This window comes from Ascaphus truei, chromosome 1 (genome assembly GCF_040206685.1).
Source record: "Ascaphus truei isolate aAscTru1 chromosome 1, aAscTru1.hap1, whole genome shotgun sequence".
Lineage (NCBI taxonomy): Eukaryota > Metazoa > Chordata > Amphibia > Anura > Ascaphidae > Ascaphus > Ascaphus truei.
The window spans coordinates 437,887,311-437,906,997 of NC_134483.1; the positions used below are offsets into that span (position 1 = coordinate 437,887,311).

The 19,687-nt window shown below is 42.9% G+C and overlaps 1 protein-coding gene across 1 annotated transcript in view; it reads right to left on the reverse strand.

The window, feature by feature from the left end:
• FAT4 (FAT atypical cadherin 4) overlaps positions 1-16,453 on the reverse strand; it is a 270,297-nt gene extending 253,844 nt beyond the window's left edge. Inside the window, exon 1 of the mRNA XM_075615613.1 lies at positions 10,229-16,453. Within this exon, the coding sequence (XP_075471728.1) occupies positions 10,229-15,367 (5,139 nt within the window). The 5' untranslated portion in view covers positions 15,368-16,453. The remainder of the gene's footprint in view (positions 1-10,228) is intronic.
• Between the last annotated feature and the right edge of the window lie 3,234 nt (positions 16,454-19,687).

Here is a 19,687-nt window from a genome sequence, read left to right on the forward strand (position 1 = left end):
ATCTCTAACCATCTTCCCCTTGCCCAGGAACATTTACGCTCCATTTATTAGATTAGAGTGAATCTTAAATGTTAATGAGTAAGAAGACAATATATTTGTTAAATATTGAATAAGGAGCTTTGTGTCATAAAAACACTGGAAGAAAAATGTCTTTTAAAAATGGCAAATTAACGTTCCAGATCAGTACAAAGACTGAAAAATACTAAAACTGGATCAGATGGATACAATGCAGTGTTTGTATTTTGTGCTCATCTATTATATAATCATAATTACATCACATATGTCATAGACACAAATTAATGCTGCATATTCTAAATCCGCAGAAGTGGTCGATCGGATACTTTGGCGGATATAGAATAAGCCCCCGTGTATCCAATTATTTAAGTTTTATTTTCTCAATCTACTGGTCCGGTTGCAAAACAGAACAAAACACACATTTTTCAATAAAAGTTTACATTATAAAAAGACAGCCACAGAATTACAACACTGTGCTCAAAGATTTTCGACACCTTCCCAATAAAAATGCTGGGATATTATTCTAATAAATCTTGAATAATAAGAGTAAGACCATCATTAACCACTACTAATTATCTAGAATCTATTATACAACAAACATCAATCTCTGCTGTGCCTAAAGACTATGATGCTGGTTTTGAATGTCATCAATTAGAAAAGCGGTGCGCAAACTGGGGGGCACGCACCCCAGGTGGGGTGGGAGATGTGTCAGGGGGGCGCGGGCGGTTGCAGAGGCCCCGCGCTCTTCTCCAAGGCATTCCGGGGGATCGCGTGAGGCCTCTGCAACACTCCACTTACCTTGATTCAGCCGGCTGTGTGACGCGTCGCCAGCTGCAGGACCATGTGATGTGATGTCACATGACCCGTCGCCATGGCAACGCGCCATCAAATTACGCCGCAGGGTCATGGCATGACGTCACATTACCTCCGCTCGCCAGGAAGCATGGTGTGGGGGGAGGGGGAGCGAGAGCACCAGGGGATCAGGCAGGGGGGGCGCAGCATGAATAGTTTGCGCACCCCTGAATTAGAAAATGACAAGCACAATAAAAAAAAAATAACATTAGGCATTGAGACAGTCTTCAATTTAAATCCACCAAAATATCTGTTTTTAGCAACTTGAAGTACAGAACGTAATAACACTGAGACCTATTATAACGTGCAGAATGTTCACTGTATGGAAAGAGCGGAATTAGTCATTTGGTTTCTCTTCGTGTACCACCTCTCCTACTCACTGCAATGGACACCCCCTTGACCTGGTTTTCACTGGGTTCTGCAATGTCTCTAACACATCTCTCTGATCATCACCTCCTAACTTTTAGTCTCAATCTACTCTCTGCACCCTTGTCAAACACCTACTTCCACATGTATATACAGAAACCTACTTGCTCTAGACCCCCTCAAATTGTCAATATCTTTACAACCTCTCCTCCATCCAATCTCTACCATTTTCTGCCCAGACCTAGCAACCTCTCTATACAGCAGTACCCTTTTATCAGCCCTAGACAAGACAGCTCCTGCCATTGCAATTCACCGCTGACAATTTAAGTCACAACCATGGCACACAAACTTTACCCGCTACCTCCAAAAGTGCTCACGCACTATTGAACGTTTCTGGAGGAAATCATGCTCTTCGGCCGATTCCCTCCAAAATAAATTCATACTCTCCTCCTATAACACTGCCCTTTCCCTTGCCAAGCAAACCTGTTTTTCTCCACTCATACTAACCCTTTCCTCTCACTCAATGTCTATTCACCACCTTTAGCTCCCTTCTCTGCCAACAGCACCTGCACCCCCCTTACACCCTCAAAGCCCAAGACCATGCCAACTTCTTCACAGATAAACGGAGTCCATAAGACATGATAGCTCTTCATGTCAGGCTCTATACACACCACATACTTCCCTTTGCACACTTACACCCGCCCTCAGCTCATTTTCCCATGTAACAGCGTATGAGGTCTCTGTACTCCTATCATCATTTCCAGTGGTTGACAAATCACCAAAAAATCTACTCGCCACACAAAAAAATCTACTCGCCACCTAGTATCAAACGTGTGCTGCTTGGGCCAATATTTACTCGCCCGGGGGTTAATTCCACTCGCCCGGGGCGAGCAAATGTATAGGTTTGTCGAACACTGATCATTTCACCCTACAACTTGACCCGTGATCCTATTCCCTAACATCTGCTCTGCTCCCTCTCTGGCACATTAAGTCTTACCCTAACTCACCTTTTTAACCTTTCCGTCATCTCCGGTACATTCCCATCTTCTTTTAAACATGCACTAATCACACCCATTCTTAAGAAACGCTCCTTTGACCCTGCCCCCCTCTCTAACTACAGTTTTATCTCTCTTTCCTCCATTCTAATTGAGGTTCTTGTATACAACCACTTAACTCACTTTCATTCATCCAACTCCCTGCTTGACTCTGCAATCTGGGTTCTGTCCTCTACACTTCATAGACAGCATTAATAAAAGTGGCCAATTACCTACTCACAGAAAAGTCTAAGGCTGGGGCCATGGTACTGCAGACCGTGTGGAGGCGTCCGCACACTGAGTGAACAGACTGCCTTAAGGCAGTGTTCACGTCCATGTGGCGTGCAGGTGAGTCTGTGTGGAAGCAGGAGGGGGCGCGCGTTACGTGAGAAATCAGATAAACAGATCTCTCAGCGTGACAGACAGGTCACTTGAGCAGTTCGCCCAATGAGGGCGAACCAGCTCCGTCACGTCACTGGCACGCCCCTAGACACGTCCACGGACAGCGCGCGTACCATGGGAGACGTCATGCCGTGCATGCCTCCGCACGGGCAAAGGCACTATGGACCTGGCCTTCGGGCCACTTCTACTTAGTAATTCTCCTGGATCTCTCTGCTGCCTTTGACACTGTTGATTACCCCCTTCTCCTGCACACTGTAAACTTCATTGGCCTCCATGACACAGCCTTCTCCTGGTTTTTATTCTACCTATCCAACCGCTCTTTCAGTGTTTCCTTCTCTGGCGTTTCCTCCTCTTCAATCACTCTTTCTGTTTGGGTCCCACAAGGTTCTGTCCTTGGCCCTCTGATATTCTTACTCTATACCTCCAATCTTGGTGAACTAATTCAATCTTTTGGCTTCACTAAAATCTCTATGCCGATGACACCCAAATTTACCTGAAGCTTAACATGTCTATAATATAACTAATACCCGTTCCCCTTCTACTGCTGCCTCTAGACCCAAACTGCCTCTCACGATTAAAAGTACCACAATTTCCTCAACAGTCCAAGCCTGCTGTCTAGGGGTATCTTTGGTTCTGTCATCTCCTTCATTCCTCACAAGTCTTCATTAAGTTCTGCCATTTCCATTTCTTAAATGTCACTTAGATACGCCCTTTTCTCACTCATGTCGCAAATAAAATCCTAATTCACCCACCTCTTCCCGCCTTGATTACTGCAACCTTCTCCTAGCTGGTATTCCCCTTGATATCTGTTTTTTCTCCTGTCTTATTACTTCGCCTCACTCCCGCCTACAAGAGTTCTCCCTCTGAAATGTCCTATCATGCACCATCAGACTCTGCCCTAGCGTTCAGACAATTAAAAACACCCTGAAAGGCTTCTTGAAAAGGTGAGCCTCAGGCATATCCCAAACTTTCACCACATCCCCATCCAAGCCTATTGGAACCAGTGGTGCGGCTGGACCAAACTCCCTGCTAACACCCCTAACATCCTCCCCCCCTAACATCCTCACCCCCAAACCTTAATAGAATCAGCTGCATGGCTGGACCATACTCCACCCTGAGGCATACTCCATCCCACAATGAGCAACCACTTTGCCTTTTTGTTCCAACAGTGCCCTTTATTCATATAGATTGTAAGCTCCCACGAGCAGGGACCTTCTGTATCTGTTTGCTCTTATTTGTCCTTATTTGTATGTCATTCTATTTATGTAATTTACATAACTCTGTACCCCCATTGTAACGCGCTGTAGAATATGTTGGCACATTACAAATAAATGATAATATGATAATAATAACCCAAATACACCCATTGTCAGAAATTATGAATTCTCTTCTTGTAACATGAAAAAGTTACATTGTAAGCTATTAAGGGCATGGTCTCTTTGTCCTTTATATTATCCTTTACTAGCTGCCCTTATCCTCATCGTTTGTACCTTATTTTCCCTGTTCTGTAATTTTGTAAAGTGTTGCATGCACTGGTGGGTCTGTATAAATAAAATTCTACATACATTACATGTAACCTTGTTTGACTTTTCTGTAGTGACAGTATGTTTGCCATTTTGTCAGTGCAGAGAATAATACATAATATACATGTGATTATGACAATATCTTGGTGATTAAACATTTTTGTAGATGCACTAAATGTGTGACTTTCTAAAAATAGCTTTTTGATTCACTTCTAATCTTGGCAACTTTGGAACTGAGGAGTTGATGAAAATTGATGAGTTCGTTATGAACCCTTAATCAGTATGTGAGGGAAACAGAAGATATGGAATATTTTTTTGATATTTACTATTGTGCTCTTTGCAGATACAGTACTCTTTGTAGCCTAATCTGAAAGCTATGAAGGAACCCTAAAAAATTATATAGTCCCACCCCCCAACAAATATGGAGGCCGACTACAAACATAGCGGCGGGGTCACCTCTATAGAAAGCTGTGACATAATATTTCTGGTGACATTGCAGCTTTTAAATAGGCCCTGATCCCTCCTAGCCATTTTTAATCTTCTACTTTACCCAGTGGACCATGCACTTGCCACTTCTGAACCTGGGGCTCTGTCAGGGGTTCACCGATCAGCTCTATGTGTGACCCTGCAAACAAGGTAAGATTGTTTTAAAGTTCCCAGGTGGGATCTCTTCTTTAAAGTTCTCAGGGTTCCATACCTACTCATTTTGCTTCAAAAGGTTTACCTTTGCATTTCTCCAGTCTCCCTCTCAACAGAGATGTCCCACCTTTGGAAGTGTTGCTTATATTAAAGTAGCAACATTTACCAATGACAGGGTAAAAGGGTGGAAGGGTAGAGAGGAGGCTTTAGCATACAACATATTATTAATAGATCTGAGTAATGCTTGCTTTGTATTTTAGTATAAATCGACACTCAGAAGCCTTTATTGATTCTTCTATTATGGAGATACATGCTCTAAAAAAATATTATTAAAGCTTCACGTAGAAGCAGAAGGAATGCAGTTAACTCTACTGATGTTTGTTGCCATTATGTAATTCTAGCTCCACTGGGGCATGTCATATCCTTGCTTGTCCTTATTTTCAACATGAATGTCAGGAAGTCAAATATTGTTTTTAAAATAGCATGCTACTTACAGTATGTAAAGCCGGTGTACAGTATCCACTCCCACCAGCTTTTTTTTTTTTTAATCTCCCCAAAAATGTTTGAATTTTTCTGTTGATTTTGATTATTATGTTTCACTAGAAGTACAATTTCTCACAGCAACATTGACAGAAGATATGATAAAGTGAGAATACTCAGCCGTGTAACACCTTAAATTGCAACTCTGCAAGCGTAAGCCCTTATTCGATATACTGTGAAGTATTTTCTCTCTGTTGGAAAGAGCTACTTCCTGTTCATTTGAATAAAGCTGGATTTTTCTCCAGCAGTGGCAAGCGTCTTCACAGTATATTGAATTGTGCTGTGATCATTCGTTTCTGAGCTTCATGAATAAGGCAGATAAGATTAATTCAGGGGAAAAAATACAATACAAGTATCGAGGAACATATTCTTGTTACTGCTGGTTAGCGTCAACAAGGAAAGAATGCTGTTGCCATTGCAAAGTTTAACAAATAACAGAATTCAAAATTGTGGCCACCTGATGAAAGGTGTATATTGAACCTGAAACATGGTTTCTCCTCAGTTCTTGGCTGTTACAATAAATTAAGAATTTTATTGTGAACTTGTGAGTACAGGTAGTTCTCGCTTTCTAAAGTTTCACTTTACAACGAATGCCATATCCAACTCTTTACAATGCAACCCTAAGGGCCGTTTTCCGACGCCTGTATGCGTTATCCAACTCTCACTGCCACTGATTAACATGGGACTCACTTTACAACGGTTTCACTATCCAACGTTACTTCCAGAACGGATTCCGTTGGATAACCGAGGACTGCCTGTAGAGCTATACTTTGTACCTCTGTTCTAGAGGAGACCTGCATTTTGAGGAATTTGTCTATGCTGTGTTGGCTGCACAAGCAGGATTCTCCTCACCTGAAACTGTTTCCTCACACTTTGGAACTATGCCATCTTTGTAATGTTTTTTTAGATGATATTACTTCTACATTAATTATTGAAGATAGTACAGGTATCAAAAGGAAAGTTAAAGCAATGTGCACAATAAATACAGGAATAAATAGAAAAATGTTAGATTTCATGGGAAAATATAAACAAAACAAAATAGCCCTTCTGCTTTTACAATATTGTTGTGCATCAGTTTTTAGGGAGTTGTAAAGGGAACAGCAGTGTAAAATAGTAAAACAATCTCAGTGTTTTCCAGCCACTTAGCATATCAGCTGGCAGATACACCATGGCAAGGATGCAATTAATCAACAATGCATCTCAAGTATGTCTAGGCAGGTTTATTAAACGTCCTAAAGAAAAGTGTAAAGCACCAAACAGAAGCTACAATGTGAGAGCTGTTGAGTATCACCTAACAACATCACATAAGTTGGATATGACAGTAATGTAAGGACTGGAACCCAGCCCATCACTAAACTAAGACGTCCAGCTAACGAAAATGACATGCTACTGATGAAGCTAGAAAACAAGGGATTATGAGAAAAAAAAACAGATGTTAAAAATGAACCTTGTTGTCATTTTACAGTTAAATGAATATAGCAGTTAAACAGGAAGAACCTAATTTCCTCTTGCTTTCTATACTATCACAAAAGGACATTTTAACCCATTCAGAGAGGGGTTACAAGAGACCAATTTGTGCTACAATTTATGTGCAATGCATTGCAATGACTAACAGAGCTACAAGTACTGTAGATGGCAAAAAAACAAAAACAAAAAAAAATGAGGTTCCCTCATACGTCTACATGCATGGCAATAATAAGTCATTTTAAATCATCCTAGAAACACAGCATATGTATTACACATAAACAGACATCATTAGCATTTCTCAAATTGAGTAGCCCAGTAATTATTTCCCTAAACAGTCCCACTAAAGAGTAGTCTTCAAATAGTGAGCACAATCATTACTGTTATTATTACATCTTAAATAAACAAAGAAGGTAAGTGTGAGATTGTGTGCAAATTCATCAATACAAAACAAATGGTTTAATGAAACAGGAATCATGTCTGTAAAAAAAATACATTAATTTTACATTGTGTCAACAAAGGATCCAGAAACAATATTTTAATTAGAAAACAGATCTCTGCAGGATTACAGTATGGTAGAAAATCTTTCTTGAAGAAAATAGGGAATTTGTACTTGTTGGTAGTAGTTTCTTTAGCAATTAGTGGGCAAGGGGAACTTGACATCAAATGGGTGCCCTAGAATAGCAACATACTGCAGCAAAAAAGTATACTCTCTGATTTTTAATGCTTTCATTATACAGAATTACTAAGGCTTCTAACTGCTTAAATACATGTTTTCTTTCACGTTAATATAGGGTATCTCCACAATTAAACACAAAACAGCGTATTGATCATGTTAGCAAAGTCCATAACATTTCACCATTCTATTGTGTTATATATATATATAATATATATGTGTGTGTGTGTGTGTGTGTGTGTGTGTGTGTGTGTGTGTGTGTGTGTGTGTGTGTGTGTGTGTGTGTGTGTGTGTGTGTGTGTGTGTGTATGTGTATGTGTGTATATATATATTTACAAAAAACGACAGAGACAGACACAGACAGACAAAGAGAGAGACACAGAGAGACACAGAGACGGATAGACGGAGAGAGACACACAGAGACACAGAGACAGTGAGAGACACACAGAGACACACAAAGACACAGAGAGAGACACACAGAGACACAGAGACAGAGAGAGACACACAGAGACAGAGGGACACGGAGATAGAAAGAGACACACAGAGACACAGAGACACACAGAGACACAGAGAGAGACACACAGAGAGAGAGACACAGAGAGAGAGAGAGAGACACACACAGAGAGAGAGACACACACAGAGACACACACAGAGAGAGAGAGAGACAGAGAGAGAGAGACACAGAGAAAGAGAGAGAGAGAGACACACACAGAGAGAGAGAGAGAGACACAGAGAGAGACTCGGTTCCTTATACAGTAAATAACAGATGTTGATCCCTTGAAAGTAAGTTACTGAATGGGAGTTTCCTCAGCAAGATCTTTTTCCCTCAAAAGTGAGGAGGTATTGAAATAGCATGAGCTCTAATCTGCTCAAATACTCGACTTATTCTTTAAATTTGCTTTGGCAACCAAAAGCTATATATATTTTACTTTATTTTGAAAGAGGCACAATACATTCTATTTCAAATTGAGAAGCAGGTATTTATTTTTTATCAAATATAAGAAAAGAAGCCAGAATATGCATAAACGTCAGTCTCCAACTACAGATCTTAATATGCTTGAATAGGAAAACATTTGTTTTTCATTTGAGGCAAAGCTTGGGCTAACCAGTTTAAACCATCATTGGTGGTGGGGCCAGTGAGTAACACAATGTTTTACAGGCTCCTGCAGCAGCAAAGGGTTTCAAATTGGTCTGAAATATGAGCTCTGCAAACTTCACTTAGAAAACTTCACTCTAACGCAATGCAACACTGCATACCTAAAGCATGTTAACTACAAAACTTGAGCAGTACAAAAATATTTCCATTAAGTACAGAGAACCTAATCCCCTGCTTTCTTTAAGGCCACACAAATTTGCAATGGTTTTATGTTATGCTCCTAGAAGGTAATTGCCTACAAAAATGTAACAAAATGTAAAAAGCATGGTATACAAGAAAATTGAACATTTACAGTAATCTTATTTAACAACAATGTGGGCAATGATGAAAGGTAGGAAAGGGAAGACTAATTAATGACATTTATAAAAACATAAACTCTATTGCATGTATCCATAGTATTTTCAGCTACAATGTGTCATGTGTGTTTGCAAAGATACGTATTGCAATGCATATGTAACTTTGTAATTATTTGCCACTGTTAACAAAGGTTTTGGCAATATCTTCGACATAAACCAAATATAAAACTATAAAACAGACTGGTTTGTCTTTTTTTTTATCACCTTCATAATCATAGAATCCTTCATTTCTTATTTACATCCTGACACCTCTGTCTAGTATAGATACCTAAGCCCCCTATTCAGTTACTCTTTAATTTTTTCTTAAAAAAAAACTTCTATAATGGAGAGGACACTCTTTATGCTGAATGAATGGGTGAAAAAAAGATGAAAATGTGAGAGAAGTTGAGATCGTGAGACAGGCAAGGGCTGAAAATGAATAGCGTTTGTATGTGATCGGTGATTGCATGGTGGTTTGTTTATATGCTTTTGATTTGATATGCATGCTCCAGTTACATTTAAAGAGTACATGAGTTTGGTTGCCATATTTCCTCCTTACGTATATCAGGCCCCAGTGGGGAATATGAGATACTAATCAATGCCTGCAATTAAAATAGGAACCTAGCTATTTTTCATATGTCATTATTCTCATACAATTCAGAGTGTGGTTATAACTGTCAAATGGACTGGTTAGCAGTCTTTTTGCCTAGCTGATATTTATGGGTTGCATATAAAATATCAACTATTTAATAAAGAGATCATCTTATCCTGATCGTTTCTTAGTACCCATTCACCTCTCTGATAAAGGATAAATGAAAATAAATAAATAAAAAATACACAGTACTTCAAAACATCAATAAACCCTTCCTCTGAGTTTTTTGAGCTGTCCAGCACACATCTGTTACCTTTTACCTACAGGTATCTCACACGGTTGGCCACAGCTCAGCTACAGAAACAATAAGCAATAGTTAGGTTAACCTTAAACATTAAAGATGCTGGGTTTAGTATTTAGAACATATGGAATGTCCTCAGATGAAGCAAACCCACAAATAGAAAAGCTTGCAACCAATCTGTCACCTTAAACAATATCAGATTCCCAAGACTGGAGAGGATTTTTTTTTTGTTTTTTTTTAAAAAGGGTACAACAGTATTTTCAGTTTTAAACAACAACGCAATAAATAATAACAGCTCATCCAACTGATGTAAGGAAATAGATAACACCTTACCTCTGCTCTTTGGGTCCTAGGGAAAACAGTTTCCTTTTCAATTGCATATACGTCCACCAGGTACAGGCGCGCCCCGTGCTCACGGTCCAGCACTGCTGCAGTTTGCATGACACCTGTACTGCGTCCAATGGTAAAGAGACGCCCGACAGTCTTTCCTTCACACCGCACAGATACAATGAAGTATTCCACCGTAGCCTCAGTGCCCCGGGGACTAGCTGCTTCAATGGAAATAACGTTGGTGCCAATTGGTTCTCCCTCCTTCAAAATGGTTATATATTTAGGCTGAGAAAAAACGGGACCATCAAGTCCTTGGAGAAAAATGGTCAACTCCGTTGTTGTCGCCTTCCTTTCAGATCCTAAATCAGTGGCAGCCACTATGAGGTTGTATATGAGGTGGGATGGCACCATAGGTGAGGCCACTCTTAGGTCACCGCTGTAACGATCCACAATAAAGGTTTCGGTGTCACCATTAATTATCTCATACTCAATTTCCCCGTTTGGACCCTCATCTGGGTCGAAAGCTGTGATTGTAGTCAGGACAGAACCGATGACAACGGAAGGGTCTGCAGCAAAAGCATTTTGAGATACAAATGTAGGAACATTGTCATTGATATCACTGACTAAAATGGTCACATTCTTTAAGGCAAATCGTCTTGACTCCACAGGTACAGCTTGGTCACTGGCTTTCACAGTAAGCTCAAATAGATTGGAGAACTCCCTGTCTACTTCAGCACTTGTGTAGATTGTCCCTCGCATTTCATCAATAACAAAGTGGTTACCTCTTGGCTTTTGTTGAATTATGGCATAAGTTAGCTGTCCATTAATATCTGCATCAGGGTCACTGGCAATAACAGACAGGATAGAGGTACCTATCGGAATATTCTCCACTATTGATTTAAAAATATCCCCAGTAGGGAAGCTGGGCGGGTTATCATTGAAGTCTCTCACCTGGATTATAACTGACATGGTAGATGACCGTGGGGGTCTCCCATTATCTTTAGCTGTGATGTTTAGTTTGAACAGCGCCTGTGTTTCAAAATCCAGTTTCTTTGCAAGGAAAATGCTGCCAGTGTTGGGACTAATGCTAAATGTACCATGGTTGTTAGTCCCTGTAATACTATACTGAACATCAGCATTGTCACCAGAGTCAGAGTCTGTGGCAGTGACAGAAGATACAAGTTCCCCAACTCTCATATTTTCTAAAACATCCACAAACCCAGCTGATTTTGGAAAAGATGGGGTGTTGTCATTTTCATCAAGAACGTCAATATTTAATGTACACGATGAACTCATGGGAACTATCCCAGAATCCACAGCTTGAATGGTGAGAGAATAAGAGGCTGTGGCTTCATGGTCCAAGCTTCCTACCAATGTAACTTGGCCTGTCCCACTGTCAATTGAAAAGTGATTTTCCTGGTTCCCTTTAACAACAGAATAGCTAATCAAACCATTCTTTCCTTCATCCACGTCAGAGGAAGATACCCTTAACACCTGTGTCGTGTTTGTAGCTAATTCTGATATACTTGCTTGATACAGATCTTTGGTAAACTTAGGAGCGTTATCATTGATATCTCGAATGTAAATCTGCACAGTGGCCTGGTCTTTAAGTGGCTTTGGTAACCCTAAATCTGTCGAGACTACTTTGAGAGTGAATACGGCAGCGCCCCTTTGTCTCATGAGAGACTCCCTATCAAACTGATGAGTGCTGGATATTTCTCCCGTAATTGTGTTCAATTCAAAGTCAGGTTGCATAGTTTCAAATGCATACATAACTCCCCCATTAGACCCAGAGTCCTTGTCCACAGCATAGATTTTACCCACAAATGAGCCCCCACTGCGTTCCTCTTCAAAATAGAAAACATAATTGGTGCTATTGAACAACGGTCTATTATCATTAACGTCCTCTAAAGTTATTGTAACATTTACTCTAGCACTCAGGGGCTCAACAGCTCTGTCTAAAGCAGCAACCAGAAGGACATATGTATCTTTAACTTCTCTGTCCAATTCACTCTTTACATACAATTGGCCATCTGGAAATATGCCAAAAGCGTCCCCCAAATTTCCCTCTTCGATAGCATATGCAATTTCTCCGTTGGCCCCCGAATCTCTGTCAGAAGCATGCACCTTAAAGAATCTGGAATTTACTGGTTCTGACTCTAAAAGGGTAACTTCGTATGAAAGCTGATCAAAGACAGGGGGGTTATCATTGACATCATGCACAGAGACAGTCAGTATGAAATTGGAGGAAAGCTGTGGTACACCCATGTCTGATGCTAAAATGTCTACTTGGTATGAGCCAGCATTGACATCAAGTGGTCCTGTTAGGCCTACTGCACCAATAACAGCATCAATATAGAACAAACCTGTAGGGTTCTGCTTTAGGCTATAACCTACCCTCCCATTGACACCTTCATCTGGGTCTACAGCCTTGGCCTGAAATATAATGTGACCGGTTTTCCAGTTCTCTACCACATTAACACTTTCCACTGCATGAAGAAAGTGGGGGGAGTTATCATTTAAGTCTTTCACTGTGATGTTAACAATAGTCTCTCCAGTTACAGCACCACCACTGGCCACTACTTTTAAATGGTAAAAAGCTTGTTCTTCTCTATCAACCACACCTGCTGTCATGATTTGACCCGTGGCTTTATCAATAGCAAACACCCCTTTCTGGTCACCTGTGGTGATTAGGTAAGTAATATTAGTGTTCAGATCCATAGTGGTTGCTAAAACTGTTCCAACATTGTAGCCAACCACCACATTTTCAAACAGAACAAAATTGTATATCTCCTGACTGAAAGATGGGGGGTTATCTTGTGTGTCCAGCACAGTGATGGTGACTATGGCATGGTTGTGAGACTGCAGGCCCCCACCGTCTCTGGCCACCACTTGCAACTGATAGGCTGTTTTCTCCTCCCTGTCAAGGGCTGTTTTTGTAGAGATGACCCCTGTCTCAGAATGGATCTGAAATTTGGAGGTGTCCCCAGCTCTGATAGAGTACTTCACTGTGCCATTGATGCCCATATCAGGGTCAGCGGCTGTGACAGTGGCCACCAAAGTTGCGGGGGGTTCATTCTCCTGAATGTTGGCAAAGTACTGCACTGGATAAAAAACTGGGCTATTGTCATTCACATCCAACAGAGTAACAGTGACCTTGGCAGTGGAGAACAGAGGTGGGGTGCCTAGGTCTGTGGCCAGAACCATTAAAGTGCAGTTCTCTTGCTGCTCCCTGTCCATCTCAGCCCGTGTGCTCAGGCGGCCAGACACCGGGTCTAGGCGGAAATACTCTTGGCACTGGCTTGGGTTGTCAGATTCAAAGTAGAAGCGGATGGTTCCGTTGTCCCCAAGGTCACCATCGGCAGCCTTCAATGTGACCAATTCAGTGCCAACAAGGCAATTTTCTGACAAGGACACCCAGTGCTGGCCGTCACTATGGATGGCAGTGAAGATCGGCCTTTGATCATTGACGTCTAGCAGGTTGACAAGGAGTGTAGCATAGCTCGTCTTAGGTTGGGGCCCTTGGTCCCTTGCGCTGATGTTGAGCAACAGTTGAGGGGCTGTTTCGCGATCTAGGGCAGAAGCACTGGTTACCAGCCCACTGTGCTCACTAATGGTGAACCACCCCAGCTTGTTTCCAGACACTATGGAGTATCGTAGGTTTGCATTCAGCCCAGTGTCGCTATCTGTAGCTGAGATCCCGCGGATGTAGGAGCCAGCAGGTAAGTCCTCACTGACCTCCACTCGATTGTGCAGTTCCTGGAAGACTGGAGGATGGTCATTGATATCATTAACATAGATCACCAGGCTGGCCACAGAGGAGCGGGGCCTGGGGTGCCCTTGGTCTGACACACTGACAGTCAGGTTGTACGAAGGTATCCTTTCCCGGTCAAGAGCACTGGCCACTTTGATGAGGCTGAGGTTGGGGACCTTGGATGTTTGGACCTCAAAGTGGCGCTGCTCATTACCCCCCAGAATAGCCACCGTGACATTTCCATTGGCCGCAGGGGAGTCTGAGTCAGTGACAGTCAGCAATGCTACCACTGTCCCAACCTGTGCATTCTCATCCACTGAGGCATAGCGGGAGGTGGCTGGGAAATAGCGGAATTTCACTACGGGGTCATTGTCATTGACATCAATCAGGCGGACCAGCGCCTCCGCCCGGCCGGTGAGTGGTGGGGTGCCCAGGTCCCGGGCCTGGATACTGAGGGTATATTGTCGCCGGCTCTCATAGTCTAGTGGCTCACGGATGGTTACCAGACCACTTTCGGGGTCGATTTGGAAGGGGGTACCTTCTGCCAGTTGGTACCTGATTGCAGCATTAGCCCCATCATCCCGATCATTGGCCTCCACTTTTAAGACACTCGAACCCACTGGTGCGTCCTCCTCCACCCGGGCCTGGTACTGTGAGCTGCTAAAGACTGGGGGGTTGTCATTGATATCTTGCACAGTCACATTCACTTTCAGGTGACCCAGCCTTTTGGGCGAGCCTTTGTCCTCCACCTCCACAAGCAGGTGGTAGCATGGAGTGGTCTCTCGGTCAAGGGGGCCTTGGGACATCAGGTGCAGGAAGGCCCCCTCCCCGCTTGGATTGACTGTAATACCCAGTTTAAAGCGCCCATCCTGGTTACCGGACACAATACGGTAGGAGCGGTGATCAACCCCATTTGTGCCGGCATCAGAGTCCGTGGCTGTGTCCAGTATAACCTGTCGGCCGCCTTGTGTGTCCTCCTTGAAAGACACTACGATAGACGGCTCTGGGAAGACAGGCGAATTGTCATTGATGTCCTGCACATTGATGCGTACTTCTGTGGGGTAAGTAGGTTGACTGGACAGCACCACCAGGTTGATCACATCACTGACCAGGCTCTCCCTGTCGATGGTGGCAGTGGTGTGGATTGAGCCAGAGGTGGAGTTAATACTGAACAGGACATGGGACTCACTGAGCCGGTAGGTGAAACCCGATCTGGTGCTGATGGTGCCCACATATGTCCCAGGAGGTTGTTCCTCCAGTACTTGAAAGACTTGCCGTGGTTGGGAGCCACTCCGAGCCCCGGGCACCGTCAGTAAAAGCAGGGGCACCAAGAAATGGAGCAAGGGCAACATCTGCAAGGATGTAGCCCTGGCTGGGGAAAAGCTCATGTTGCTAACCCACAGAAGACACACTCCTTAAAAGTTACAAAACCTGCCACGCGTTTACTTCCCTTGGGCTAGTAAGAAATAATAATAAAAAAAATATATATACAGAAATAAGTTAATTCCAATAGTTGTAATGTCCTCTCCAGGTAGTACCGCATCTAAAACATGTAGGCAATGCGGACTGCAACTGTACATTCAGAAGTAGGATGTAGGCGGGCATCCCCCAGTGCAGACCCAGCTCAATCAAAGTCAAGAGGAAGTTAGCACGGGTCTTATCACAGATTCATTTTTAGTTCTCAGTTCTTTCTTATGTGTATTGCACTTTGGTCAGTATCCTTGCACCTTTGTCCGTGTCGATTTTGCCTTCCAGAATTGAAAAATCACAAGTTCATAATCTCCATTAAACTAACACTCCCTTCATCCGATGGGAACCTGGTCCAGCCGCTGATAACTTCCCAAATAAACCTAGCACAGCGGTGCTCACTCAGTCCCTTCAGCAATGAAATAGCTGAAGCCCCTGCTGCTGCTGCTGCTGCTGCTGCTGCTGCTGCTGCAGTTATTGGCTGGCTCCCCCACTCTGCGCCCGGTCACTCCTCCGCTGTGTTCTCACTTCACCCCTCTGGATAGTCTCGCTGGCAGATTTGTGCATCCTCCAAAGCCCATAAGAAATCCCTTTTAATCCAGCAAGTCATCTGAACGCGGCATCCTGCAGCCACATAGAGATTTCTTTTTTTCTCACCATGCCAGGCTTTCCAATCCAGCAGCAGCAGCAGCAGCAGCAGCTCCTCTCGTCCCTTCTCCTGCTCTTGAAACTTTGTTCTCTGGTAAAGATGCTTTTTTTGTGTGTGTGTAATCCTGAGATTGGGGTGGACTCGTGCTGTTTCACACAAGCATTTCTGCCTGCAGGAAATTACGGGTGACTGTCATCAGTATATATATATATATATTTCTATTTCTCATCATCCCCTGATTTGGGGTAAAGGAAAACTCAGTGCGCAATGTAATGCAGTTCGACTGTCTCTTGATGCCTTTGCTGAAACAAAAAAAAAACTTTCTTCGCTCATTGATCCCCTTGCACTTCAGCCTGGATTCAATCCTACACCCCCCCCCCCCCTCCCCTGTACCGCCCAGCCACAAGCCTGTCACTTGCAACCCCTCCCCTCTGCCCCGCGATTGGACAGCAGTCCGTGCAGTTGCAGCCCCTTCACTGCATTACACGGGGCGGCCCTGGACTGGCCCTGCTGCCAGAGATTGGCCGGCAGCGCTGCCTGTCTGCGGGGCTGGGGAGGTGCTCCTCGGACTCAGGGAGGAGCAATGCCCGTGCTGGGCTGTGTCTGCGCGCAGGGAGACAGGCCGTTAGCTCGCTATAATAATAATAATAACTACAAGGGCGGAGAGGAAAGAAAGGGATTGAGGGGAACGTGTCTGGGAATGCGCAGCACAGATCTGTATTAACTCTATGAGAGAGGGGAGACAGGAGGGGGCTGTGTGCTCAGCCTGCAAAGATCATACTATGTTCAACACTTTGCAATGTTTTGCTGGCACCCTGAAGGAGTTAATGACGCCTCCAAATGCCAGTGCTTTTAATGGTCACGTTTTGCCTAAGCATATCATTTCACACACACAGATTTTTCCTTTCACTTCAGAGGGTAACCTTTTAATTGTTTTGACTAGTTATTAAAGCACAATCGCTTTCTCGTTGTCTGGAAGTTGATGTGTGCGCCTCTCTGGAAGCCCAGGGGTTAATGATGTACGGTTAGGAAATATCATGCATACAAAAGCGGCTCGCTGCAGATAATTGTGGTTACGGTTTTAGTATTTTCTATGTGCATCGCGTTTTTCAAATGGTTCCTGTTCACATCTCATATTCCCTTGTCACAAGTCAATGTTGAGTAGAGCAGAAAAATACGTTTGTGGTTCAGAGGACTATTAATTAAAATGCAGGAGAAGTCCATATCAAGAAATGCATGATCTCATATTTTTGAGCTCAGGAAGGAGGATTACACTTTCTTTGTAGCTTGCTAGTCATAGTAAATTGTAACTATAGGTAAACACTACCCTCTAGTGCTGAAAGTTGAACATGGCACATTGTGATCGGTACTGTAAGTGCTATAAACAACATATGGATTAAAATCATCATCATAATAATAATAATAATCATCATAATACAAAACACTGGTGGTACCATCTATATAATACACGATTGTTGCATTTGCCTACATATCCGGTTCTAATACAAATAGAACATTGTTTATTTATATCTTAATTTCAACAAATTAATTGCTGTATATTATGTATTGCAAAGTTAAAAAATATTATATTTGTACAGTGTATGAAAGCTCTATAGATTTCTTTTATGTGTATTCTTTTATTAATGAATCAAATGTATATTGGCAAGTAAAAATACGTTCCTACCTTACATTATAAATACGCACTGATTGTTTTAAAGGCACATATTTGGAACAAGAATCTACTGTTTTACATGTCTTGGTTAAAAACAGTAACTCCTGTGGGAAATGTCTTTACAGGAATGCCTGATTCATTTAAAGTATGGTAAAACAGAAAACTTTATGCATATATGTCTAAACCCCTTCCAAGCATAAATGTGTAAAACAGCAAGGGGTAGTTAATCACTCATTCTGAGCCCAATAAGTACAACAGTAAATGTGTGCTTTCCTTGTTTCTGTCTTGTACTGTTGTTTATGCCAAACACAACTGTGGCTAACCCTCTGCTGCTGGACTAGCCTGCAGGGCAATGCATTTCTGCACCATTGGAGGGATTCAATTACAAAATGGTTTTTGTTCAAAATTATTTTCTATGGTGGTTGTGTGTGTGGGAAAACTTTGGAAAATTGGGCACTTGACAATTAAGGTTAGAGGTAATTACCAACCTCACTACAGTGAATTGGAGTCTGAAAGATGCATTATAATCATCTCACCACAATCTTAAAGCAGAATGACTATTAAGGAAGATCTGTGTACAGTATAAACAAGGCATATTTTTACAAAATGAAAAGAAAGACTGGGACTAAAACAATAGCTATAAAGGTAATAACTATATACTTAATACTATATGGGTAAATATATATATGTAAATATATATATATATATATATTTACATATATATATATATAGCCATGCATAATAATGGTATACTACTTTCCTCTCTGTTGGCAGTAAGTCCTGGTAAGTACAGGTATGCATACAGGTATGCTAGCAGTAGTTATGGAGGTTTTCCCTCACACCCTGGTGAGGTGCCCTATGTATGGAGGGGAGTGGCTGTATGCTCTGAGTCCCTGTATAGTGACATCAGGGATGCGCCTGCCTCCTGAAGTATATAAGGCACAACACTGTCAGTTAGGAGAGTCGTTCCAGCAGTTATGTGAAGTTGCTGGTAAATTGTATTCTCCTGCATAAGGGATTGTAGGAACACTTTGTGACCCTAGTGCAGTAACTAGCGGTACAGGTTGACCAATCAAGCCTGTCTAAGCCACTCTGTGTCCAGGGACCTGGCACAGAGAGGGTCTCCCTAGGAGAAGGGGGAATCCCACTTCAATACGGGAGGGCGTACCTGGCAAAGGGACAGCACGAAGAGATGTGCGGCTAGAGCCGGCAGCTGCATGGGGCAGTCTGCTACATCCCAATCTACAATAAAGATGACCGTGTTAATGACAACCCCACTGTGTGAGTGTGAGATTACTCAGCAGTGGCAGTCACCACCAAGAAGGAGTTCCTCACCAGGACCATCTCTCTGCGGAAGCACAGACCCTGATGAGGTGGAGGCGCTGCACATGATGTAAGTTGAACTCGCACCCACTACCTCAGCTACCTGTCCTGATGACATCCCCTAATACCATCAAGCGGGAGACTCAGGAGTCCTGTAGCCTACAGGTGCACCACCAAACACGAACACGTAATGGGGACTGGTTAGACCACCCGGGCCAATGTGAGATTGGGGGGGGGAAACCCGTTACATATATATCTAGCCCATCTTCCCCCTCCCAATCGCAGATAGGGTCCCCTGAGGTGTTCTGGGGTCTGGCTAGGTGTCTGTGTGGTGCATACCTGCTGGCAACAGGAGGGCCTGAGTCTCCCGCGATGACATGGGGGATAACAGGAACAAGTTACTGGGGTGGATGCCTTCATTCTGGTTCAATGGTGCAGCGCCTCCATCTATAGTAAACCTCAGGAATGTGGGGTGAATCCTTACCACAGAGATTCCCCACAGGGATGAGAGATTCCAGTCTCACACAAGGATTATCTTTAAAAGCAGCAATCTCTTTATTCTCTTGGGCAGCAGCAGCTGACAGGTACAATTTATGC